The 26,407-nt window shown below is 39.8% G+C and overlaps 1 protein-coding gene across 3 annotated transcripts; it reads right to left on the minus strand.

Annotated features, from left to right (window-relative positions):
• Positions 1 to 2,265: 2,265 nt before the first annotated feature.
• Positions 2,266 to 25,777, minus strand: LOC6576931 (myosin-1). 3 transcript variants are annotated; one of them, XM_032729061.2, is made up of 9 exons: positions 25,666 to 25,777; positions 16,479 to 16,938; positions 16,196 to 16,407; positions 8,614 to 8,912; positions 8,062 to 8,532; positions 6,762 to 7,466; positions 4,417 to 6,094; positions 4,164 to 4,333; positions 2,266 to 3,602 (listed from the first exon to the last, which is right to left on the minus strand). In XM_032729061.2, the coding sequence occupies exons 2-9, from the start codon at positions 16,898 to 16,900 to the stop codon at positions 3,237 to 3,239; spliced, it is 4,323 nt and encodes a 1,440-aa protein (XP_032584952.1). In that variant the 5' UTR covers positions 16,901 to 16,938; positions 25,666 to 25,777; the 3' UTR covers positions 2,266 to 3,236. The 3 variants fall into 3 exon arrangements, with proteins under 3 accessions (XP_032584952.1, XP_002002911.2, XP_032584953.1); XM_002002875.4 differs by having other exon boundaries at positions 8,062 to 8,535; positions 25,666 to 25,776; XM_032729062.2 differs by lacking the exons at positions 16,196 to 16,407; positions 16,479 to 16,938; positions 25,666 to 25,777 and adding an exon at positions 13,597 to 14,352 and having other exon boundaries at positions 8,062 to 8,535.
• Between the last annotated feature and the right edge of the window lie 630 nt (positions 25,778 to 26,407).

Here is a 26,407-nt window from a genome sequence, read left to right on the forward strand (position 1 = left end):
CTCTCGATATTAGATGTTTGATATAATTGATATAATTTATTTGTATGCACTTCGCACTTGCACTTCATTTGCACATTCACGCTCGAATGACAAAATTTGCACATTTCGGCTTGTGCTTAAGAAAAAGTACCGTTTAACTTAGATATAAGCTTAAATAAGAATCGCTTTTCGATCAGCCAAGCGAGCAGAATATGAGTGCATAGTAACAAAGCAAAACCAAGCAATGATAATATTTTAATCACCTGCATGCTCATTTGGCGATTGCTTTGCATTTCGTTTTTGTATTTGAAAGCAATCATACTTTGAGACTATGGAAGGGTCATTTATGAGTCTTCTTTCAATCGCCCAGGAGATTAGTCGTTTTTTAATCGTCAAGGGGACTCAAAAAAGACTCATAAAGACGATTTCTGTTAAAACAGTCTTCCAAATGCTTGCTGGGATTTCTCTTCACGTCTTACCGTTGCTCCCTAAGTTATGCTACAATATGATGTATTGTGCATCTATTGGCGGTTGGATTTTGAACATTTATTGCCAACAAAGAAACCACGGTAAATAAAAAATCAGTTTGATTATTGATCAAAATTATTTTATTTATTATTTGTCAGTTCTTGCTGAATTAAATCTATTGTATATTTTTTATAATTATATACAATTGTTATAACACATTTGCTGTATTTATATGATGCTACATAACATGCGGTCGAGGAGAATGCTGTTATTGGAAACTAGTAGCTGAAGCAGCGTTATACTCTGAAGTGATAAATAATATTTTTGAATTCACGAAAATATAATTAAATAATACTTTGCTTACCTCAGATGGCTCATGATGAATACTGATGCGCGCACGTACTCTGGCACTCAACTCTAAACTAAATCCTCTTCTCCCAAAAGAGAAAACTGACATATTAAAGTATATTGAAATAAGCAAATCAGGGTTTTTTTTAGTTGTTGCAGCCTTACTTATTGCTAATAGATATTATTATAAAATTAAATATTAGCTATGTTTACATGCTGTATGTTTATATGTTGTAATACATTAATAAGAGATTTCTTTAAGATTTCTCTTAAATTAGTTGTTTACAGATTTCTTGTTTATGCTTTTAGGCAACCCCTCTTCGCTTCAATTGGCAAAGTCTCTAAACTGTTATTGCTTTATTGTGCATTGTGAATAAGAGAGGAGTATATATGCTCTTGCAAATAATAGAGGACTACCCATAGTCCAACTCTTGTAGTCGCATTTGCCTAATTCAGACCGGCAACAAATGTTCCACGTGGGAATAACAAAAGCTCAACAGCAGCGCAGTAAATACATGGAAGATTTATCTACAAATACAATTGAATATGCTTACAGTCGAGTCCCACTCGAAATTGATGCACAGTACTTATAGCAACATGTGTGTGTAATGCAGATAAGGCCATTAGGTGAAGTAGATATTGGACTGCCCGACCTGGTAATTTGTTTGTACTCCCCCTGGCATTATTGCCACAAATCAATTACTCCATTTGCATGGCGAAGGGGACAGGGGAAGGTATAAGTGTTAAAGCAAATTTAATCACAAGAATTAATTGATATTGATAAAGTTATTTCAGATGATATGTTTAAACACAGTTAACACTTATACTCTGAGCCCATTGATAATTTGTTGAAATGTATTTTTTTTTAACAATATCTGTTCTCTGCTCTCTCGTACTTTTGATTTCTTGAGTTCTCTGACTAAAAGCAGCAACAGCCTCTATAAATTCCAAAAAGCAACTGAATATTTAATCAGTTTCTTTCCAAGCGGCACAAGCGACATTTGAGCAATAAAATGACGCAGCGAATCGCTTTTATATTTTCAAGTTTTGCTCTAATATTATTGGGCTTGTGTAATATCCAAGTCCGAAGAAAATTATTTTTATTCCATAACTAACCATACATTTTCAGGCACAAATACAAGAGAGCTTATTGAGCATGGTATATTTCCATGAGAAAATCCCGGAACCTTTTGAAAAAGTCGGTGAGAAATACTATTATTTCGAAAATCAGGAGACTCAAAATTGGTTTGGAGCTGCAGAAAAGTGTCGTCAGATCGACGGACATCTAATCAATCTACAAAACGAGTACTGGACGGACATAAATAATCTCTTTAAAAGGAATATCTTCTTTTCACTAACTACGGGCAGAGTGGCAAATATGCTCAACGATCGTTCGGATCACAAAGAAAATATGTGCGGTCTTATTCAATATGATCCATTCAACTCCAATTTTAATTTAACCAAACATAATTGCTTAAAAAAAAGAACTTTATTTGCGAGACAACACAACCGACCACAATATCCATTTTATTATGGTGATATACCTTATGAATAATGTATACTTAATATAGATGGTATATACTAAATGGAGCACACAGTATATGTACCTAAATGTATGCATGTGTATGTGTTGGAAATGCACTTATTAATAATTATATTCCACTATATGTATTGGATATATATAATATATATGGACATGTATTTGAGTAACAATAAAGAACCGCAGAGTTTAAATTTAACATTGTGGTATGTGAGGCTTCAGAAGCGACTAATGCTAGGTGGCTTATAAAATTATTATAGAGGAATGTGTGTAATTTGATCTTAATAAAGTTATTGGAAGAACTCTCTTGATTGGCACTGGAAGCTACAACCTATCGTAATATGCATCGAATAATACTAATGAACATCAGCTTAACACTAATTACATAGTCTAGAAAATACTAGGAGAAAAACAATGAGTTTTCTTATATGATACATACTAATGCTATTGTCAATTATTTACAGTCTTTGATGCTGATAGTTGGACTCGCACCTAGATGGGATAAATTACATAGGCCAACAAGATTTATTAATCAAGAAGTAGAATAAGCTTTTAAGAGTGAATGAATGTCTCGAAAATTTAGTGTATTAAAAATATTCTAATATCTTATTCGAGGTAAACTTTGAGTGATAGACATACCCTGGATTTTTTTTAGAAAAATAAAACAAAATCAAAATAGCTTTAAATATTACAGCATAAAGAATATTTCAAAAAGTGTATGTGACAGAGATACCCTCGAATCTTGGAATATTCAGAAAAAAATAAATAAATCATTCAATGTTCAAGCTTACAGAATATAGAGATACCCTGGAATCTAAGAATATTATTCTAGATTCAGATTCCAATTCAGAAAAGTTTAATCTAATTCACTTATAGAATTTCGCTGGCCAGTGTTAACTTATCATATCTTCACCCCGTTAGTCGGTCCAGCTGACATCAAAGCGGATTGCATGGTCAGGTTGGCATTGCTGGGAGCAGTGCTGCCAGACGCTAGCTCCATATACTGAAACGGCACATGATAGGTTTGACCCTTGTGCTCGACAATCAGGTGACCTCGAGCGCTGGAGGCGCCCACCACGGTGACGGTGTCGCCCTTTTTCAACTGCTGCAGCTCAGTGGAGGCCGTCGGCGATAGAGCAGGAGCCGGATTAGCCAGTGCGTCCTCTGGAAAATTCATTTTCATGATGCGGCTTTGCGGATAGCCCAGCTTCTTTGAATTGGCCGTGATTGTGTAAGCCCGTGACAGTGGAACGGGTGGGGGGCGTTCCTGCACAGCGCCATAATCCCAAACCAAGTGTGATAGTTTGCATGTAATAAAGAAAATGAAATAATAGTAAATTTATCTGCGTGAGAAGTGCTTCGTATATAACAGAAGCAAATGAATGCGATGCCAAATGGAATTGGATTTTGTTGGGGCTCAAAATATCTTCTCTCTGCTTGCCTCTTTTAAACTCTTTATCTTTCTCTATGAAACTAAATGAAATTTAAATCATTTTATTTTTGTACACTCCATTTGCTTAAGCAAATATTGTCTTCTCTCTGTAAGTGTTTATCTATTCAATTAAATTAAATTGAAACTATTTCATTTTACTCTAGAATTTACTTCCTTTAAGGATTTTTATATGGTATCATTTTTTTTTTTATGTACATAATCTAAATAAAATTTGTGTTTTTTTTTTTGGCAACCATTAGGGAATAACCAAGTGTGGACTGCATTCATACAGAGATCAAGGCTTGGCACTCCCTCTCACCTCAGCATTTTTCTTCACTCTCTCATTCTTCCCCTTAACAATTCCCCCTCGCAGACTGTCTCAACTTCATCACTTACCAAATCCAATCCGAACAGGCTACATGTTTGCTGGATAATCTTCTGGTCACACTTCTCGTGCGGATCTGGAGGTGGGGTGCCGGCAATGGGCTGAGGTCGCGGACGGGTCACAGTGCCGCCGATGCCCAGGCACGAAGCTTGATTTGTGGACTTTGCAGAGAGACGTGGCACTGCAGACAGAGAGAGAGAGAGAGAGAGAGAGAGGAAGGCGCATTAGAAGTGATATAGAGATAATCCATTGAAAGCCACGTACCCGTGCTGGGAGCTGCATTGGTCACCGCCGCTAGAGCGGCCATAGCTGCCGAGGTGGCTTTGCCATTGGGATTGTGGGCATTGACGAGCTTGGCGCAGGTGCTGGCGATGGCGGGCAGGGCAGCGATTAGGCCGGTGTCTGGACGGCAGGATTGCTTCAGAGTGCTGCCCATCTTCTTGCGCCACCAATAGCCACGCCACGTGGCCTGCATGCGCGTGGCACTCCTGTGGCGAATCTCTGTGCGCAAATGCTCCAGATGCTGGCGTATGCCCTCGCTGATGAACACATGGCGCTTGCCCGGCGCCCAGGCCAGCGTTACCGAACCGTCCTGCACGGGCAGCTGCTCCATGCCCATGGCATATTGCAGTATTAGCTGGCAATCCTCCAGAGCCTTGTCCTCGGTGCGGCGGAGCAGCCGGAAGGGCGCGAGCATGCGATAGCGCGCATTGAACTGCTTGAAACGCATTCGATGCGGAAATCCGGAGGCCATCAGATTGACCGTCTCCAAGACCTGCAGCGAGCGGATCTGGCGCACCACCGTCGCGCGATCAAACCTGCCCGGCTGCTCGAACATGTTGCTCCGGATGCAGCGCACGAAGTGCGGACGAGCATGGACCAGAGTGCGCAGCAGATTGTCCAGGCGTGTGTGGAAGTCCTGCGTGAGCGTCGAGACGGGCTCATCGCCGTTGAGCAGATCCGAGTGCGAGGTGGGTGAGATGCGGAAGCTGAGGCCGCGCGGTGCCTGCTGCTGGGCATAGAGCGCCTTCAGCTCGGAGCCAAAGAGATGCGTGGCGAAGCCAAAGTTGCAGCTGTGCTTGTAGAAGACGGCGACAAGATCGTCCGGCACAACGTCTCGATTGGTGTCCAGGAAATCGGTGGTGTCATATTCGACGCGTCCTGCGAAGTGGCGGATGGCAAAGAGTCGCGGATCGTCAGGCTCCAGTGCGGTGCGTGTCTCCAGGCGTGTCGAGCAGCGATGCTGCACCTTCAGCTTGGTCACGTAGCTCTCGGCTGTGCCCCGCACCGAGCACTCCATGTCCAGCAGGCTCAGCAGCCCAGTGCGCAGCGAGGAGATCAGATCGATGCACGGCACATTGTCCACATAGTCGACCTCGGTCTCGCACACGATGCCCTCGTCCCGGCAGGACTCCACGGATGACTTGAAGATGTGCGTGTTATAGAAATGCTGCATCGTCTCTGCACACAAATTGATGCACAAATGCTCCAGCTGTGCATGCGGCGTTGGCTCCTCGAAGCCAAACATGTCCAATATACCGATGAATCCATCCGTTGCATGACGCACTGCATTGTTCAGCGCGGCCATCGACTTGGAGCCCGCATTGCCGCCGCCAATGGTCGATGCGTGCTGGGATGCTGCGTCCGCCTGGTTGTGCACCGACTCATTCGAGTCCGAGCTCAACGTTCCCAGCGTGGAGCCTAGGCGCTTCAGGCTGTTCGCTCGTCGCACTATCGTGGCCACCAGCCGGCAATAGAGCGCCTTGGCCAGGCAGTCGCGCGTCATGTTGGCATCGCCGTCGCCGCAGACCGACTTCACCAACTGCCCACGCACATTGTGCGTGCGTGTGGTCAGACCGCGAAACAGCGCCGCAGGTGGCACGCCCAGGAGGCTGGCCACCGAATTGAGTTCCGTTTCGCCCTTCACATCTACCTCGAGACCCTGCATGAAAAATAAACAAAAAAACGTTGCTTAAATAAATAATATAAACAAATAGTAAAAATTAAATTTTTATATAAAATAATTGTATATTTCTTAAATAAATAACATAAAATTATAATTAATATATATAATAATATATTTTTTGATCAAAATATAATTTCTTGCTCAGTAATTTATAAAGTTTCGTACACAACGTAATTCAGACGTAAATTACCCTTAAGTCACATCAGCGCAAGAAATTTAAAAGTTAGTAGTTTGAAAGAGATTTTATTAACGCAAGCGGGAGAAGAACTCACAACATGCTTGCTTAGCAGAGCAATACTCTACTACAAGCGCTATCTTAGCATCGTAAGGTAACTGAATTACTATCAAATAAGTATTCACACATGAAGTTTCAGTGATTTAATAGCTAGGTGGCGCTTTTACTCATACTGGCAGCGCTACTAATTTAAAATGAACAATAGATGGCGCAATACAACGGCTGTTAAGTCGCATCACACGCCATCTATTTACAAATATTAAACAAAATCAAGTATACGATATTTCTATTTAACAAACTTTTAGCTTATTTTTGGCTAATGATAATATATATATATAAATATAAATATAAATAGTTATCCTCGAAATAGAGTCATTTAACCGTTAAAAGTACTTGAAATTAACTTACCCCTCCATCGACAAACTGCACGTTGCCCAGCAGTAGCACAGCAGCGAGGACACGAACCACATCCAGAAACGGTATGCCCAATATGCCAAGGCAGGTCTTCCAGGCCTGGAAACGTGCCGCATCCTCTTGCTCGTTCTGGGCGACATCGCCACGGAGATAGCGCAGATTTGCCGGCGAATAGCCTTCCAGGTGCAGCTTCTGGCGCTCCTCTCTGTTGAGGCCGGCCAGTAGCTGGTAGAAAATGTGATAGTTCTTCTCCTTGGGCAGCGGCCGAATGACGCGTGTCTGGTCCAGAAAATAGCAGTGGATCTTGGTGCGGTAAAGTGCGCCATCCGTCACCTGCACCTCGATGAACTGGCCGATGCGACTGGACTCCGAGTTGGTCGTTGTCTTGGCCGATCCAAGCGAGCGTAATACTGTAAAGGCGGCGGCCAAATGCTTAAACGCATCCGTCTCCTGACCTCCACCGGCTATTGCAAAGAGCTGTCGCAGCATGAGCATGGCGTTAGCCGTCTTCCCGGCACCGCTAGTGCCCGAAAGGATGATGGCCTGCGGATATCCCGTTTCACTCTGCTGACGGACCGCCTCCTGCACAATCTTCTGCAGCTGTGGCGCCAGTGGCAGGTCGCGTGTCGATGTGAGTGTCAGCGGATTGCCCACGTCCAGGTAGGGATTGATCGAGAGCAGAATTGAGCCCACATTTGTCTGGCAAATGATGAAGGAAATATGTGAGAGTAAAATGAATAAACTAATAAGGCGTAAAGGTAGAAAATTTAAGTGTTTTTTTTTTTTAGGTATCAAAGTTAGGCGAAATGGAAATCCCTGATAGTGATAGAGACTGTTCAGGTCTAATTCCTTGAATAGAAGCTAACGTTAACTAAAATTCAATTTTCGAATAAATTTAAAATAAATCGATAAAACATAAGAACAGTTCAGTAATTAACTAATAGTCCAGTTAACTGCAGATAAGACGTGATATCAAATTGATAATAGCCTCTGGAGTTACTCTAATCAGTTGTCAATCACTTGATTTCTAACTGTTGTCGGTGCCATCGACGGCATATAATTGTCGAAATTAACAGTTAATCTGGGGCCAGTGCAGAGCGGACATTCAATTTGGAGACCGACTATTAAGATAATTGTTGGAGAGGCGGATGGAGTTTGACTGCTGGCCATAATTGAACTGGGCTAAAAGTGAATCTGATGATAGTTAAACTGGTTTGGTGTTAGGCTAGGTGTTGGGAGGAAATGAGAGGAGCTGATGACAGCTCTGCATCAAAGTGGGCTGAATAACACTTACGAAGTAGCGCTGCTCGTTGAAGCGCGCCTGCAGGGTGTGCATGACGGCGTGCTCGGTGAGTGGGCCAGCCAGGTGAATCAGATCCTGCATGTCCTTGGGCTGGCGACTCCCCTGCGACTGCTGACCAAAGCCGAAGGGCAACGTCTTCACGCTCTGGCAAGGATTCACGTGCTTGGCTGACTGATCGAGCTGCTGGCCGTTCGCCTGCAGAGCCGACGAGGCAGCCAGAGAATTGGCATTGGAGCTGCGCATGGGCAGTGTGTTGGATCGGGCATTGAGGCTGTGTGGCAAGGGGACGGGCGGCAACGTGGACGTGGCACCCAAGCCCGCACCGTTGCCCTTGTGATGACCCACAGCGGACTTCTCGCTCAGCTGATGCGGCAGCGGATGCGGTATGGATGTGTTCCGAGCCGAGATGACAGCGTTCGAGCCCGAATTGCTTGGCAGCGTCTGACTGTAATTGTACGCATGCTGCTGCAAAGGAAATTAACAATCACAATTACCCAGATTGCCTATGTGGGAAAGCATAAATATAGAGATCTCCGAGCTCACCTTCGGTAGGGTATGCTGGCCATTTCCGTTGGCATGCTGCTGCAGTGCACTGGACGAGAGCCCACCACTGCCCAGATTCAAATTCGGACTGGACGCGTTCAGGTCGTAGTTGGCTGCCTTTGCCCCGCCTCCGCCCAGAGAAACTCCAGCACCCGCCCCAATGCTGTGATGCTGCACATCATTGGCCCGGCCATGTCCCTGACTCTCCACATGCAGCCGATTGCGCATCACCAGCAGCTCAGTGCTCAGACTCTTGAGCCGCTGCTGCAGGTGCACAGCCTCATTGGAGGATGACGCATCTGAAAGAGAAGCAACATCAATCAAATTGATTTTTGGCTAGGTGATTTTTATACCCTGAACCCATTTTCAATGGGAAATCAGGGTATAATGGTTTTGTTGAAATGTATGTAACAGGGAGAAGGAGGCGTGGCAGACCCCACAAAGTATATATATTCTTGATCAGGGTGACGAGCTGAGTTGATTTGGCCCTGTCCGTCTGTCTGTCCGTCTGTCCGTCTGTCCGTCTGTCCGTATGTATGAACGCGTCGATTTCAGAAGATATAAGAGCTAGAGACTTCAAATTTTTTTTAAAATGTCCGTAATTACAGCGCGCATATCAAGTTTATCATTAAAAATCGATAACTCATCCCGATCTTTTTTTATCGATAAAAAACCTTATCGAAACCCAGTCATAAAATTATATCTTCTACACCTTTATTGCTAGAGTCTCCAAATTTTTAATGTATGCTTATATGCAATTTATACAATTTCGGTTTTTGTTAAAATTTACCCCCCACCTCTAAATTCACCCCCTCACCCTCACTTTTGTAAAAAGCGTATTTCAAATACTAGAGACTTGTGCTTTGGCAAGTACATGCATATTCATGTTATAATCATAATCTAAAAGTTTCATGAAGATCGTACGTCCATAAAAAAAGTTATTAAACAATTAAGTTCTCATAGTAAGCGCACACTGCAGCCCATGCGTGTTTATGCGTGGTTGCTTGTATGTGTATGTGTGTGTGTGTATGCGTTTGTGTCTGTATGCGTGTGTGTGTGTGTATGTGTGTCTATATGCGTGTGTGTGTATGTTTACCTGTGTGTGCGTACGTGCGTGTGTGTGTGTGTGTGTGCGTGTTTCTTGTGTAAGCTGAAAGTCGCGAAAAAGTATTGAAATATCTATTGCTCCAAGGGTTCAGGGGATCTCGTAGTCGAGCAGTCTCGACTAGAGCTTTCTTACTTGTTTTTATAAGTTCATCAAAAATAATCCTGGGATAATGATGCAAATATTTGAGCGCAATTTTATAATTATTTATTATATTAATTATAATATATAAAATTTATATATTATATAATAATAATTATTTTATTTGAATTTAATTTGTTTGTATTAATTAATTTTATAATTAAAAATTCATATTAATTTTGTAATTAAATTCAAAATATCCTAAACACATTAAGAAAAGGAAATCTTTTACCTTATGAATCGGAAGAAAATCAAGTAATCCCAAAAGCAATTCAAATCATAGATATGATTTATCGGGAAACGATTACAGAAACACTATGATAAGCAGTAACACATATAATCATATATTCATATCATTCTCGGAGTGTATAGGAGTGTATATATAAAGACATATTTATAAATTGATATAGAGTCATTAGAGTCAATGGGTCTCAAAAGCAAACTGCTAAAAATTTCATAGGCTGAACTATATCAGTCATAAAGCGATTAACCCATATGTGAATGTTGAGAGCCCAGATTTGCTTATTTGGTCAAGAATTTCTTGACTTAATTTAAATAAAATTGAGTCCACTTATATTTTGATTATCTCTTCAATGATTAAATATACTTAATTTGCCTTTGCTGACATTCGATTGGCGTCACAGTCTAATGAATTTCTAATTTAGCATAGATTATGTTAAGTCGTCCTCGTGCTATGCTTCATGTAATATTTACTCATAAGTTAATCAACGGCGCAGCCAATCCCTCTAGGCTTATTAGGCATTTAAATTACGCAGTTCCAACTTGATTTTTCATATACATAATTATAAACGTTCCGCTTAGCTTAAAAAATTGTGATTTCATATTTATTAAATAAAAAAAAAAATGAATAACAATTTTTCTGTGAATGACATGAATGAAAACGAATTTGTTTCTTTTTTCTTCATGCAATTTTTTGTTGTTAATGAAATTATATCTTATTTGGAATTATCTTTCTACCTTTTGGATACATTTGTCTACACGCTTTCGCTTATTTCCCAATCAATTTCTTCTATATAATTATAAAACGAACATAAGAAATTTCGACATATACTTGTATAATTTATTTCTAAGACACACCCACTTCGTCTTCCATTGCTAATATCTATAATTAATTTCTTTTTAATGTGGACAAAACTTTGTCTTACTTTAACCGTTGGAATATTTAAATATTCACGAGCTGAGAAACACAAGTTGAAATTAAGAATATCTTTGAAATGTTAATGAACTAATTTCGCTCGCAAATCGGTCGACAGCGCAGAACGAGCGCTAAGATGAAACAGAGACAGAAATCTGGCGACAGGTGCCAAGAAGAAGAAGAAGGAGATGAAGGAGAAGATAGAGACCACAACTAACTGAAACAAAGGGAATAAAATCTCAATGAGCTGAAATTTGATTATTATAGATAGCTTGAAGCGAACTTTCGAAAATGATGACATAAAAAACCATACGAGATACTCTTAAATAAAATAAGAGTAAATACGCTGGGGCAATGGGGGACGACTAGTTGATACCCTGCTTATAATTGATGACAAAAAATGAAGAACGAGATATTCTTCAATGGAAATTAGTGTTAATATTATAATAATACCACAGCATATGCTATAAACAGTAGTAGACGAAGAACAGATACCCAGTACATGGTGTGTAGAGTCTTGGTCTATATACACATTGGTATGCGATCCATCATAAACCTAAAGAAACGTAGCTAAAAACTTTAATCTAATTGGAATTTTCTCTTTAATTAACCACAAAAAGAATTACAAAAGTTATTTTCAATCGTGCCCAGAGCCAAACGACGTCAAAACCCGATATCTTTGATGATAGAAACCAGTTTCTCTGTTGTTTTTTAAGCTGCCTACAAGAAGCTGAGGTAAATGAAAATGTTCAATAACATTTTCTTGTGACTAATTGTAGAAATAGGCTTAAGATTTTTATTGTGATTTTTATACTATGTAGCTATTAAAATTAAATTTAAAAAAATTAAAATTAATTAATTATATTAGCAGAGGATACGAAATATAATCAGCCAGTCACACACTCTATTCATACAGTTTAATATGGACACTTTAAATTTGGCTTTTATTTTACATATATATATTTCTGATAAGCATTAAATTTATTATATGAGCCCCGCTCATTGAGCATTAATATAAATTCAGACTTACAGAATCGTGCAAGTTTATACTTCTTTTTTGGCTTTTCAAATTATATTATATATTCAAATTATATTATAATTGGTTTATGAACATACATATATCTGTCTCACTCTATCCTTAAATAATAAACATACAACTGCTGCTTCAAGCATATGTAAATAAAATGATTTATAAATATTTATATAAATTATGTACTATATTTTTAACCCCTAATGCATTTTAGATGTTAGATATATACTTATTATATATATATATATATATATATATATATATATATATATATATATATATATATTTTTTTTTTTTTTTAAGTAAGGCTACATAAAAAAAGTTTGTATAGTTATATGTATACAAAATAAACTCATCACACATTATACAAATGCCCTCCTCTTCTTGCCTCCTGTTCATTTTGAACTTATTCTTTGCCTGCCACACGAGCTGTAGTCTGACTCGCTTGCAGTCGCGAAATTTTCTTGGAAGCTGAAATCAGCGCGCATAGACTTTGCCAACCAAAGAGCAGACAATAAAAAACAAACCCGACTGGACCCAGAGACGACGGCCACATTTAAAGATCTCAACGGATGTGTTGGCGGCATCGCCTGCGACCAAAACTGGTCAGCCATGGGCGAGCGGGGAGGCTGCGACACGGCGGGCGCTGGGCATATGTTGCAAGTCGTACGGCATACACACACACACACACCTATACACCCAAACTCCGAACCGACTTGAGTCGCAGACATGTTCCAACAGCTATACACACCTCTACACATACTTTTAAACAATTATACAAATACAGCTAAGCCGCTCTCTAGTTATACAGCTGCGAGCCACTAACAAGGGACCCATATAGGACGGGCAGACGGATGCTAGATGTACCTACGTATCAAATAGGTACATATGTGGTGCATACCCAATATGGTATATACAATTATAAATATATGCTTGATGTATGTACATATATATGGGCATCTACATAGATACAAGCTTGAGCTTAATGTACATTAATGACAACAGATATGTATGTAAATAAATCATCGGAATTACTTTGAGGTAGGTGCATGTACCTAAATGAATGTCCGTATATGCTTGTAATCGTACCTAAATTTATGTAGAGGTATATGCACATTAATGCGCGCAAATATGCATGTAAATATGTACTCTAGTTCATCTGTACCTAAATGTCTATAGGCACTCAAGCCTATAATATTTACCCATATAAATTTAACAATGTTTAGATTTCGGAGTATATTTATGTTTTATATATGAATCATTATCCCAATATCTTTCTGTAAGACCCTTTAACAATTAACTTTCCAAGTGAATTTCATGCAAAACTTTTCTTTTTAGAAGGGCAAACAGTTATTAAAGTTCAAAGCTCTTTAATAATGCTCGATAAATGAGTTTCCCAACAAGCAGTTAATGTGCTTTGTTTTTTTTTTTTTTTTTTAAACAATGGGGGGCCATATGAATATTGGTCACAGTGAAGCGAAAGACTTAGGCAACAAACTGGAAATGGCCGAGGAGTGTGATCGTATGGCCGTGTGGCACTGTGGCACTCACCCTGCAGCTTCTTCTCGGTCTCCCAAAACTTTTGCAACTCCGTAAAGTATTTATCCAGTATGAACACTTTTGACAGGCCCAATGTGGCCATCGTAGATGCACATTTGTGTGGCCGCAGCGGAGAACGAAACTAGCTAATTTCAACTGCAGTCGCCGAAAAACGAGTTTCGACTTCAAATCCGATATTTTTCCTTTCTGTTTTATTTATTTTTTTTATTATTATTATTATTTTATTTTTATTTTTTTGGCGACGAAAAGGACGAAAAGCGAGCGAGAAGCGGGCACCGGCGATGATATTTCTTATTTGAATAAATTCGTATACAGATACACAGCACAAAACACGCCCGATCGAACAGGTTTTCCGCACAGACGCTTACAGAAGGCAAACATTGTCCAGGTTGACCAGGTTGTCAGTATGTGTGTATGTCTCTCTCTCTATATATATATATGTATATGTGTCTCTGTGGATGTGTATGTGTGTGGCATACAAACTGGGCCTGGGCAACGATACCGAACCGCACGTATGGGACGTATGCAGCTGCTTTGGCTTTTTGGCTCAGAGCAGCAAGTGAAACAACACCAACAAAAAATCAACAACAAACGCGAGAAAAGAATGCAGAAGGGCAGCAGCCAAATCACTGAAAGTATCTGCCAGATACTTTTCGGAGTTGTGCAATTGTGTGCTGCTGTTGCTTTTGCTTTTGCTTTTACACTCTACGTATTATTATGTTATATATACATACACATATATATATTTCTTTCTTATGCTTCTTATTATTATTTCAGTGGCTCAGTCGCGCGCGTTTGCAGACATTTTTGTTGTTTGATTTTTTTTTTCTTCTTTTCTTTTTGAAAAACGAGTTACCACCAATTTCAACTCGCAGCAGCAGCGCAGACTGGGAACTCGATGTAGATGCTTAGATACCTTAAAGGTACACACACACACACTTGTTGAGCAGATTTATATTTATATATATGTGTAGTACATAGACTTCGCATAACTTTTAGATGTTTAGATTAAACTTTAGCACATTTATTGCCTTGGCTGTGATTTGTTTTGTCGTGTTGCTTATATATATTTCACTTGAACTTCTTATAGCTAGCCACATTCACAGCTTCCGCTCGAACTGCCGCGACTCTCATTCGCTCGCTGTCAGACCAAGGCGCAGACTGAACGCTAAAAACCCGACGCTCCCAGACGCTGGATGTAGAAATTGTGATCGAGACGCGCTCGTTTGCGCTCTGAGCGGCTCTCGCGTGCGCTGGCGCAGGTAAATTTTTCAAACAGGTAAAAGGCCCGAGGTCTCTTTTTTAGTCCTCAGTTTCAATTACTCTGTCTGTGCAGTCGCTCAAATATGGGGTCAAGTATTTGAACTATGGGTCTCTCGCCTCGCTCTGGCTCTGGCTCTGACTATGAATCTGGCTTAGCTGTCTCGTTTACTGGTCGCGTGTTAATTAGTGTTGATTGCTTATTGTTTTTGGTTTGGTTTTTTTGTGTGTATGTGTGTTTGCGTGTGTTTTGGCCTCTATTATTGTTTTGCTTATGCTGCATTTCACAATTCTCACATCCATTTCCATTGCAGTTTGCAAATCATTGTCTCGAGCTGCACAGCTGCATGCTAATTCATGCCACATTTTTAACAGTCGAACACGATTTTCTAAACATGCAAATATCAATTTTCGCCAGCATATTCCAAACTGGTTTAATTCGAATTGAAGATAGCCCCTTTGTCAAATTGAATTCAACTGTTTTTAGGTCTTCAGTCCAGAATTTTCCTTGTGGTTATAGAGGTTAAAGATAGACTGAGCACATATCAAATGTAAATGTAAATTATTGGAAATTGATTTTTGTTTATTATTTTTTTTTTTTTAATATTTATATTTTTTCTGTTTTACCAGTAAATACATTTAAGATATGCCAAATCATTTGTATAAGTACATAAATATAAAATCTTAGTATTTGCTAATCCTAGACATCAACCCATTTGCTGCAACATAGACATGAACCGGCAACTACTTGCAGCAGGTATGGTAACCCTAATAGCATATTTCTTTTCGCTGCACCACAGCCTCATATAATAGTCAATTCGCTTCAATTCTTTAGACGTATGCAATTTGAATTCAGCGAGACTCAGATTTATTAAGTAGTTAAATTAAATAATTATAAATTATAATTATAAATATTTATACATGTATATACATAATTACTCATAAAGGAAAATTATTATGCTCAACCGTATTACATATATTGTCCATAATAGTTTTGTCTAGCAATTATTATAATTAGTATTATTATTTTATTTTTTGTAATACTTCAACATATTATCTATTATGTCATATAATATTATTGAAATAAATCTATCTTCATAAATCATATAAAATATAGTATTGATGTTTTTCAGAATTTACGGCTATAATTCTTTAAATTTTTCTTATATGCGGGTGGAAATGACCAATATGGAAAGGTATTCCAATAGGCATACATGAGGCAACATAGTTCAGCTCTTACATTTCGATTCTACTTTTATCACTCATCAAAGACTAACAGAAACTATAAATCATATATTTATTATAAGCAAACCTTTATGTATTTGCTTACCAGTTATGTTTCCTGTCGTGTTATTGGATTTCTTCTTGCGTCTGGCCACCGGAAGTGTATAAATAGCTGAGAACTTGGTGAAGCGCTCAACCACATCGTGTTTGGCTTTAACGGCTGATAGCACCGAGGATTCCAGTTCCTTGGACGCGCTTAGCTCTGGCTTGTTCAGGTCTGGCAAGGCTTTGCTTTGCTTCGGTGAGGGTGTTGTTGAGCTGCAAAGTGTTGAAGTTGGAGTGAGGCGAAGATTTGAGGAAGCTGTGGACCTGTGGACCTGTGGACCCACCTGAGTGCCTTCTGGTACTGGCAGAAGAAATCGGGACGCATGCGATGCCGGCAGAGAAAATCCTCGCACAGTCGCAGCACATCGTCGCCGTTCTCGCTCTTGCTTGACGGCTCGCTCGGCTCGCTGGGCTCCCTGGCAGGTCCGCTGGGTGTCGAGGTGCGCAGAGTCTCTGGCGTGTCATGCTGCTCACTGCTCGCCGGCTGCTGATAGCTCTGGGAACTCTGATGGAAGAGAAAGGCCGGCAGAGAGGCGCCCACAAAGTCGGGTATGTTCTCAAAGAAGTCGGCGGTGCGATCGTAGCTGTTGCTGCTGTTGCTATTGCTGTTGTTGCTGTTGTTGTTGTCATGGCTGGAGCCCTTTAAGTCCGACCTGGTCAGATGTCGGTGCACGTAGTCGGCGTACGTCTGGTCCGGCAGCAACATAGCATCAACATCTTGCGTGACCCATTAACCGAAGATATCTGCAACAAATGAGTTGGATGCGTAATCAATCGCAGCATCAATTCGCATTTTAATTGCTTTTAAATCAAGCGTACAGCACACACAGTGCCAAGTGGTGCCAGTGGTGGGCAACACAGTTCTGGCCAATTGCAAGTCGCAAGTTGGCCAAGCAGCTTCCGCGTCTGCATCGCCCATAAACCTGTCAGTTTATTGGCGCATGCGATTACCTCGATTAGCGTGACCATGACGAAGGTGACAGACACGGACGCTAATGCCTTTTACTGCGTGTGACGGCAAAGCAGCAACACGCTTCACTCTCTCGCTCTATCCCTATCTCTCTCTCTCTCTCTGTGTCTCACTCTCTCGCACTCTATCTCTAAGAAGTCTGGCTGCATGCCGTGCCAGATAGATGAGTTGCCAGCCGAAATGAGACACAATATTTATGCCACACTTTGCCAAACCGAACCGAACTTCGTGTGGTCTCTCGGCCCACCTCGACTTTTGCTTTCCGCAATTAACTTAAATGATTGTCATAAAAATGCTGCAAGTGTGGATGCCACGGCCATGTGGCCGCGGCCTGCCAGACCACGAGCCATTGCCGCCGGCGCAGGCATTTCTCAGTGTCAGCCCAGCGGGCGGCTCCGTTTGAGTAGTCGTAGAAAGCTTCAGTTGCTTCACTTCGCTGATATCTGAGTCACTTCCACATTTTTTCCCGTTTATTATGGCGATTACCCAATATGGCCAAGTAGCTCCAGCCTTGAGTTCTGCTCAACTGACACCTTCTAGGCCTAAGCCGCTTTCAAGTCAGCCGACTTAAGCAATTCATATTTTCGCATTGCAATATAAATAAATAATTAATTAAGCACATCAGAGACTGAGCTAATATTTGCATTTCTATAATTTACTTCATGTGATAGCGCAACTGGATGAAGAGAAATTCTCATTCTCATTCAATTTTGAAGCTCTTTAATTATGAATTATGAAATATGAATTAAGAGCAACTATAAAATTGATGAAAATAATCATCAGAATCATTGGGCCATTATATTCCCATCTAACTGCTTAGCTGACATCCAAAAATTTCATCTTTCTCTCTCTCTCTCTGTCTCTCTCTCTCTCTCTCACTGTACACATACACTCTATAACTGCCTCACTGTGTGCCTATAAGAACTTTCAGCCTAAAAACTTGAATCTTAAAATTCAGACAGATGGTCGGACAGACCCTCAAGGCGATATCTCCTCGACTATTGATCCTGATCAGTAATATTTTATTATGTCATTTTAACCGCATGCAAAGAGAATGTCCTCCTCTCACAAAGCTCGGCGTGCATATAAACAGTCCGTGTCAGCAAATCAGTTAATGAGAATTGGCCAAATTGATATCATTTACTAGGATCTAAGAATTATGTAAATAGACAAATATAAATAGATAAGTTAGCCCATAAATATGATAACCTACAGCGAGGAGCATTTATTAGAGACAGTTCGACGAGAAGAACAGCAATCGATGAGCGCAGACCTTCGGCAGGAGCAGCGGAGGCCTTCCTTCTGTGCTTTGAACATGGTTAGAATCAGGTAGCGAAATCGCATAAACTAAAATAAATCTCATAAATATGCAGTCGCAGTTGGAGTTGGAGTTGGAGTTGGAGTCGTTGTGGCCGCCATGGAGCATGGGATACCTGAGGAAATGTATCTCAATATGTCCGGCAGGGACAGCCGTGTGGCATGCCGAGGCGAATGTGGCGAATGCCAATGCATCTTAACTGAAGTTATTTATTCTAACTACGAGGGCGATCAAAGATTTAGCTCGTCGAGTAGAGCGAAAGACGCGAATGCTGTTATAGGTCGCTTAGGTCCGCTCCTGAGTGGCCGCCGCTGAGACAATGTGGACCCCGTGCAACTAATTTGCATTTGTGCCAAGCGTTGGCATGAAACAAATCAGCGCTGCGGCTTAGATGCATAGAAATTTATTACCAGACGAGGCATCGAAATTCTTAAGTATTTAGTGTGGATTGGGCAAACATTTGCAATCAATTTCAAGGCACAAGGCCAAAGGAAACCCTTTCCCAAGAAGAACAAATCACTGCCGATCGCTGATCATAGGGTACAGCATAGAGCAGAGACCCGCGAGCCGAGAGCAGAGAGCAAGGAGCAAAGAGCTGAGCATGCCCCATTATTATCTACGATTGGGCGAGTGCTCGCAGTCTTGGGCGATGGCGATTCATTGCCCTTTTGACTTGCTACATGGAAATTACATGATTTAACTTAATTTAATAAAGAGCCAAGGGCGCAGCAATTCTCCCCCTCTCTCTCCATCTGTATCTCTCGGACAGCCATCGTACGACTGGCATCTCTTGAGAGTCGTGTTGCCACAGTTCGTGCCTGGCTTTTGTGATTTACCGCGATTTGGACGTAGTCCAGGCCAGGCCAACGCCAGTCCAACGCCAGGCCAGGCACACACATGTCTAATAGAACAACAACTGGCCTCGGCTGATATCTTCTGCCCCGACCTGGCCTGACCATCGATACCAAGCTCCAGCATCGTCCATCATGGTGGGCTGCCGCCAACGCCACACTTGTCAAAATGCCCGATGACCCAATTAAAGCTGGCCGTCGTAGTGAGGCCTTCGACTACGCGTCTTTTCTCTCAGTGTACAACACATTTGTGCAGATCAAGAGATTTTGATTAATAGGTGGTTGTTTTGCCAGAGCCGGAGCCTGAGCTGGAGCTGGAGCTGGAGTCAGGCTATTTCCTTAGTTGCTCACTTCTCCAGTCGGCCCAGAATGCCCCCAGGCCACAGATAGACATTGAGAAATATTTTCGAGAATCGACTCGACAGGCGCTGCATTCAAACTCAATGAAACTCTGCCCTAAAACCTTACTCTTTGCATTGCAAGCTTATTTTATGGGCTTTTTATGCCTACTCAGGCATGAATGTGTGTTAAGGTTAGTCAAATCTGGAGCTGGGCCATGCAGTATATCCTAATCTTGCACTTCCGACTAGCATAGATGTAGGGTTTAATGCCAATGTTAAATTTGATGACATATTACTTTGAATAGTCAGACTAAGCAGACTGCGACTTAATCCGACCATTCAGAGAAATATCTTCTATAATGTAAATAATAGATTTAAGATGCGGGCTTGTAAATATTAAAATACATCTAATTGTCTTTCATTCCTTTAATGCCTAACTTAATTTTATATCTAAATGAATAATTTTCAAAAAATTCAAAATTTGTTTTCAATATGTATATATTATGTATTCAGTGAAATTTATATTTTCTTGTATATTTACATTTAAGAAAGCCAAAGAATCTGAGTCCCAGAAATGTAATTTATGATCAAATTTCTTTTCTTAGACATCCAAAAGACGAAAGAATTCCCACCCGAAGCCGAAGCTTTCGGCTGGTTCTTCAAGGTGTTGCATTAAATATATATGTATATACAAATATATACAATATATATCTAATATGGTAGTCAAAGGAAATGAGGATGGCAAATGTAAACGGAAATGGAGCTGTGAAGATATTTATGTGGGAGTCTCGAGTCGCTCGAGGCGGAAATATGTACGCCAGCAAAGATAGAAGAGGGAAAGCGTGTAAAGACTTTTAATCGCACTTTGATTGCATTAGCCCAACAAGGCTGACAGCTGAGAAGCATTTGGCATCGAGTCGAGGCAGACCTGAAATTAGAGTTGCGTTAAATTTCTGCTCGTGTCCATGTTATGTAATATGATGATGGCAATGCGATGCGATGTGATGCGATGCCATAAGATGCGTAGTGATGCGTTCTGTTGATAGAGCCAGCCTCCGTCGTTCGGATGCACTCGAATGCCAACACGTGCAGCAAGGCCTCGCTAAGGCGAACCGAGCTGCAGCAAAAACTTGTCAATGCCATTTACGTTCGCACTGAATCAGTTAGCAGTAAAAGGCCTCAAACAATTAGATGCATGTCAAACCGATTCCAGTTGTCGCCGCTCGCAGGCTCCGCTTTATGAATTACACAATTCACAATCGACGACTTACAATTCGCAGTGAGCAGCAGCAGGAGTCAATATACCGAATGGTGAGCAGGAATTTGACCTTAGCCCGCTGAGCGTACCAACCAGTTAATTTCCATGATCGATTGCGCACCAAGGCCTGCCTGGCCAAGCACTATTAATCAAAATGCACTTCCTTAAAAAGGAGCAAGATTATTGCAGATTGTTTATACTAATCAATCAACACCTTCTCACATATGGACCTTGCCTGTGATCCCTGGAATATGGCCATGCACGGAGAACAAGTTGAGAGGAACTTTGCAGACGAGCCCAACTGACTGTCTAATACTCGTTCACAGCTCAAATAGAGCTTGATATATTGAAGAATATCTATCCTAGGATGTGGATAAGCCTAATGATTTATAGATATACTGGATTTGACATTTTTAAAGATCGAAATAGTTAAATCTCTTCAATAAAAACTTTTACTAGAGTAAAATAAATTTGTTTATATGTTTAAAAATTTATCAGTAATTAATTAGTATTTAGTATGACTTTCATACATTTTTCTAAGACATGTCGGAAAAGAATTGAAGCTCCTAATCATACTGCCAGGGTCGAGAAGCAGTAGTAAAATTTTTCACTGGTCATACACATTATTGAAAGCATATGGGAACATTGTTCTAGATGAACTTGAGCAGAGGGATGAATGAGAGATTAGCTAATCTACAGCTGAACCCATTAAAAAATCCGGTTCAAAAATTTCGGTTACCGAAATAGAAAACGATTTCAATAGTTTCAATAGTAGTACTAAGAATAAACTTTTAGCTTTGTGGATTCAGTTATAAAGAAAGAAATAATTGTTTGCAAAATATTTTTATAATCAGAAATATCAATCAATGAATATAGTCAATATTTTTACAAAATAATAAAAATAAATAAATTGAGATAATTTATTCATTATATGATTGATATTTACTTCTATATTTCGTCAAATATAGAGAATAAAGATATACATATATTACATATAGATATAGTATATTTATGCCCACTATGTAGCCCTAAAACTTTCGATTAGATGTTAGTATAAATGGATAAGTATTAACTCTAGTTAAATCCTTTGCTGGCATACAGACAGGTCAACGAAGTTTACCAAACCAATATTCCCCATTCCATTTTGTGGGCGAGTATAAAAACGATTCGCGCCAAATTGGAAATGTCGTGACCAACAAGAAGTCTAAACAAACGCTTTCAGCAGAGCAGCATTGGTTGAACCTGCCAAAGGGACATCTTAACGCACTCGGCACCCTCGACTAACCAATGCTCCATGTCATAAGTACTATATACCTTACAAAATAAATATTTCTGTATATGGAGTGCTTGTGTGATTCTGTATGTGTGTGTAAGTTACACTCCCACAACAGTTGAAAGAGACAGAGAGCAAGAAAGGCAGGCAAGGCAGGCAAGGCAGCAAGTGAAGTTTGTATCCACAGACCTGATATGCCCTCGGGCTGAGCGCATCACCTGCGCATCTTTTCGGCAAAGGCCGATTTTGATTTCCAAGTCGGGCTCTGAGCATTCACATACCCATTCCCATACCCATACCCATACCCATACCCAGTACCCATAGCCATTCCCATTCTCATACCCATTCACGATCACATCCAGTCAGGCAGTCGGACAGACGGGACAGCCAGGGCCGAAATTGCACGCAGGAATTTATTTGAAAGCCTTGGGATGCACCTACCACTAATTTTTATCTTGTCTTCGCTGTCAGGCAGCCGCAGCAGCAGCAGCAGGAATCGCAGTCGCAGCAGCCACCGCCGATTCGCAGTTACAGAATAACAAATGGAATTTTTCAATGTCGATATCCCGACTCGACACACGACCCACGACAGTTTGCTAAGCCCCAGAGCTTGGCTCAATTTAAACAATTATGGAAATGGGCAGAGAGTGCAGCGAGGCCCAGCAATCAGCAGATAATCAAATTAGAATATCTGTGACGCAACACCTGTTGGCTCTTATCGTTAACTGAAAAAAGAAAAGAAAGGAAAACACGACTAATTCCATGTTGGACTTAAGTACCGTAGGAAACATATACTCATAAGTGATATACACCCACAATTGTCAGTAATTGTCAGAGTTTCGCATATAAGCCTTAAATGCCTGCCCATGTGTATGTGTGTGTGTGTGTGAGTGTGCGCATACTTGAAGGGAGACAGTAACAACTAATTAACACTTCCAGCTACTTCTACGCCTACCCAAGCGAGTAACCGTATGCCGACTGAATTAATGAACGGATTGAAGATCGCGTGACGACATGAAGTGAGTCGATGGCGCTGCCGACGTCAACATAGTCCAAGGAGAAGGCAGCAGCAGAGACAGAGACAAGGGCGAGGGCGAGGTTGAGGGCAAAAGCGAAGACAGACGACAGCGGGCAGAGGCAGAGCGTCATAGTCAGTGTCAGCGTCAGCGTCAGCATCAGCATCATTTGGGGGCACGTTGGAAGCGCAGGAACAAATGTCGTGCCAGGCAAATACATACCTCAAGAAATCACAGGGAACAGGTTTCGCGAGTGCGCGAATGGAATGAAAAAAAATTGGCATAAATGTTTATGATACAGTAAACGGATGACAACGGCGACTAACTACGATGATGATGAAAAACCTGGGCTGGCAGGCGGACTCTGGACTCTGCCAGCCAAGTGGAACGTAATATATACACAAGCAAATAAACAAACAAACACACATCGCATTGTCTGCAAAAACAAACATTGGACAAATCTACAGGCAAAACATAAAAAAGAAGTGCAGTAGAAGAAAGTGAATTGTTGCTGCTAATCAAATATGCCGAGCCAAACGGATGTGAAACGAAACTTTGACTCGTACCATGCGAAAGCCAACCTATGCATACAATTTGCAACATTTCTTTTGGCTGAAACTGAATTAAATATGGAAAGAGATACAACAAACCGCAACAACAACAACAACAACAAAGAACACAGCCACAGAGCAAGGCACAGCTGACAGCTGTAAAGTGTCGTCTGTGCCAATGGCTGACATTGATGTATTCGATATGGCCAAACACACAATTACAATAAACAATGTTGGGAATGGGGTTAACCGATTCGATACTGCAAATCAGATTGTTTTGACTAGATAATAACACGACATGGCCATTGTGAGAGTCTCTTTCACTCGGAAAGGTTTCAAGAATGCTCTAGAGTGGATCACAATAAGATGTTTAGTGTTCATCATGAGCTCGTGACTTTTAATTACCTATAATATGGCTAAAACTCAGCTGCCGCTTTGTAAATTTCACTTAGATATATACAGTAATACCTACCTAATTTGTACTTTCACATTGGCTAATCTAAACACTTAAACGTTTTTGAGTAATTGGCAATATTTTTTAAAATTGGTATATTATTTAAAATATTATTATTTATTTAAAAAAAAAATAAAACAGTGCCAAAGAGAGGCAAATAAATAAATTTGTTTAAAAACTTCTCTAAATATAAAAAAAAAAAAAAGGTATATTTATATTTAAAAAATTATTTTATAATTAAAAAGAAAAAAAAAACAGCGCCAAAAAGAGGCAAATAAATAAATTATAAATTTTATAAACTTCTCAAAATATTTTTTAAAATGTATATTTTATTTAAAATATTATTTTAAAATTAAGAAGAAAATAAATCAGTGCCAAAAAAAGGCAAATAAATTTCAAATTCTCAAAATTTCAAGCTCGACACAAATTATAATTTTTTTTTTTTAATAATTGGTAGATTTATGTTTTCAATGAGAAAAACATTTTGTACTCTAATCTTAATTTTGCTTTCGATTTTACTACTACTGCTTTCACTATCTGATTAAATTTTATGTGAAGTAGTTGACGACAATTTTTTAAACTTATATTATTTAGTATTTATTAATTATTGAACAATACAACAACAAAATTAATATTCTAGTAAACTCATCTACAAACGGAACGCAAGCAAATGCTTTCAAATTTGTCCATAACATTTTAAATATTTATACCCTATACTAGATTATTAAATACACATAATTTATTTCAGTAAATTCATTATCTTGTTTTTGCCGAGTTTCCCATTGATAACCAATTAACAACGCAATTCTTGGCCAACATAAATATTCAGCTAACACAAGCAGTAATTTTTGTAGAACATGTTAAAATATAAATCAGGAATGTAACTGGATCTATCTGCATTAAAGATGCCTTCCGTGCCCGCCCCAGGCGCCGTGGGAGTTTTTTGTGTTGTTGTTGTTTGCTGAACCCGAAACATGCTGCGGGCAACATGTTGCTGATAGCGACAATAGCAACAAGTTTCGCCGCATCGGCAGGGGGGAGTTTAAGGCAACCCGATTCACAAAAGATAAACATTTGATAAAGCTTAACTTGATCTATTTACTGTCCGATTTATCATGCTTCTCCACATGCCTGAACATTATTGTGTTTGATATCTATGTGTACCTTGATAAGGTCTTGGGATTTGCACTTTGTTTCAAATATATTCTTCACTTAACTCCATGTAATTTATAAATATTTAATTTAAAGCACACATTTGACTCTTCTATAATTTTATACATTTTTTTTTGTATTTTTTTGTTTTGCATTTATTCTGGCAAATCAAATTTTTTTTTACATTTATAAGACACACACATATTTAATTTGTTCACCTAAGCCTCATATCATTATCGATTTCCACTAAATATAAAGTTAAAAGATGTAAACAAAGTGGAACCCACGTTTGCCAACTGCTCACTGATTGTTTTGCACTCGGGAATTCGCGGTCCGCAACGATCTTCACGCTCTCACGTCTTCACTCGTCGCATGATGCTCGCGAACTGATCGTGAGCAAGCACGACGAAGCATGTGGAACCGGTGCAGCCAGAGAGTAAACTGATACACGCTGACCAGCTGGAGCAGCTGCTTTGGCGTCGGCCTCTGCTTCGTCTACAACTGCGACTGCAATTGCAACTGTGTCTGTATCTGTTCTGGCTTCTTAAACACAGGCGTAAAACAATTAAGTCGTTGGGCGTGAGGCTTGTTGAGGCGCATAATCAGGCAACGGGGGTGTAACTACCTGCTAATAGATTAACTCAATAGACGTGACATACTATAAATGTATTATTATTATCTATTACTTATTTAATTTAAAAATTGGAAGAAAAATAATTCTACAATTATTATATATTTTTATATATACTGAAAAATATATCCAAAATTGAAAATAAGTATGTATGTAATGTAATATAGTATGTAATAAATTTATTATGTATTTCTTATCAATTTTTACGTTAAAAAATTCATTATTTATTAATTAATATTTATTAATAATTTGACAAATAAATGATATAATATCAAATACTTCTTGTTTTAATAATCAGCTTCTATAGCGGCTGTCCGATGTAGTATTTTAAATTAAATAAGCCCACCAATTTAAGAAAATTATACAAATACATTTATAATAATAATAATAATATAATA

This window comes from Drosophila mojavensis, unplaced genomic scaffold, assembly GCF_018153725.1.
Source record: "Drosophila mojavensis isolate 15081-1352.22 unplaced genomic scaffold, ASM1815372v1 contig_36, whole genome shotgun sequence".
Lineage (NCBI taxonomy): Eukaryota > Metazoa > Arthropoda > Insecta > Diptera > Drosophilidae > Drosophila > Drosophila mojavensis.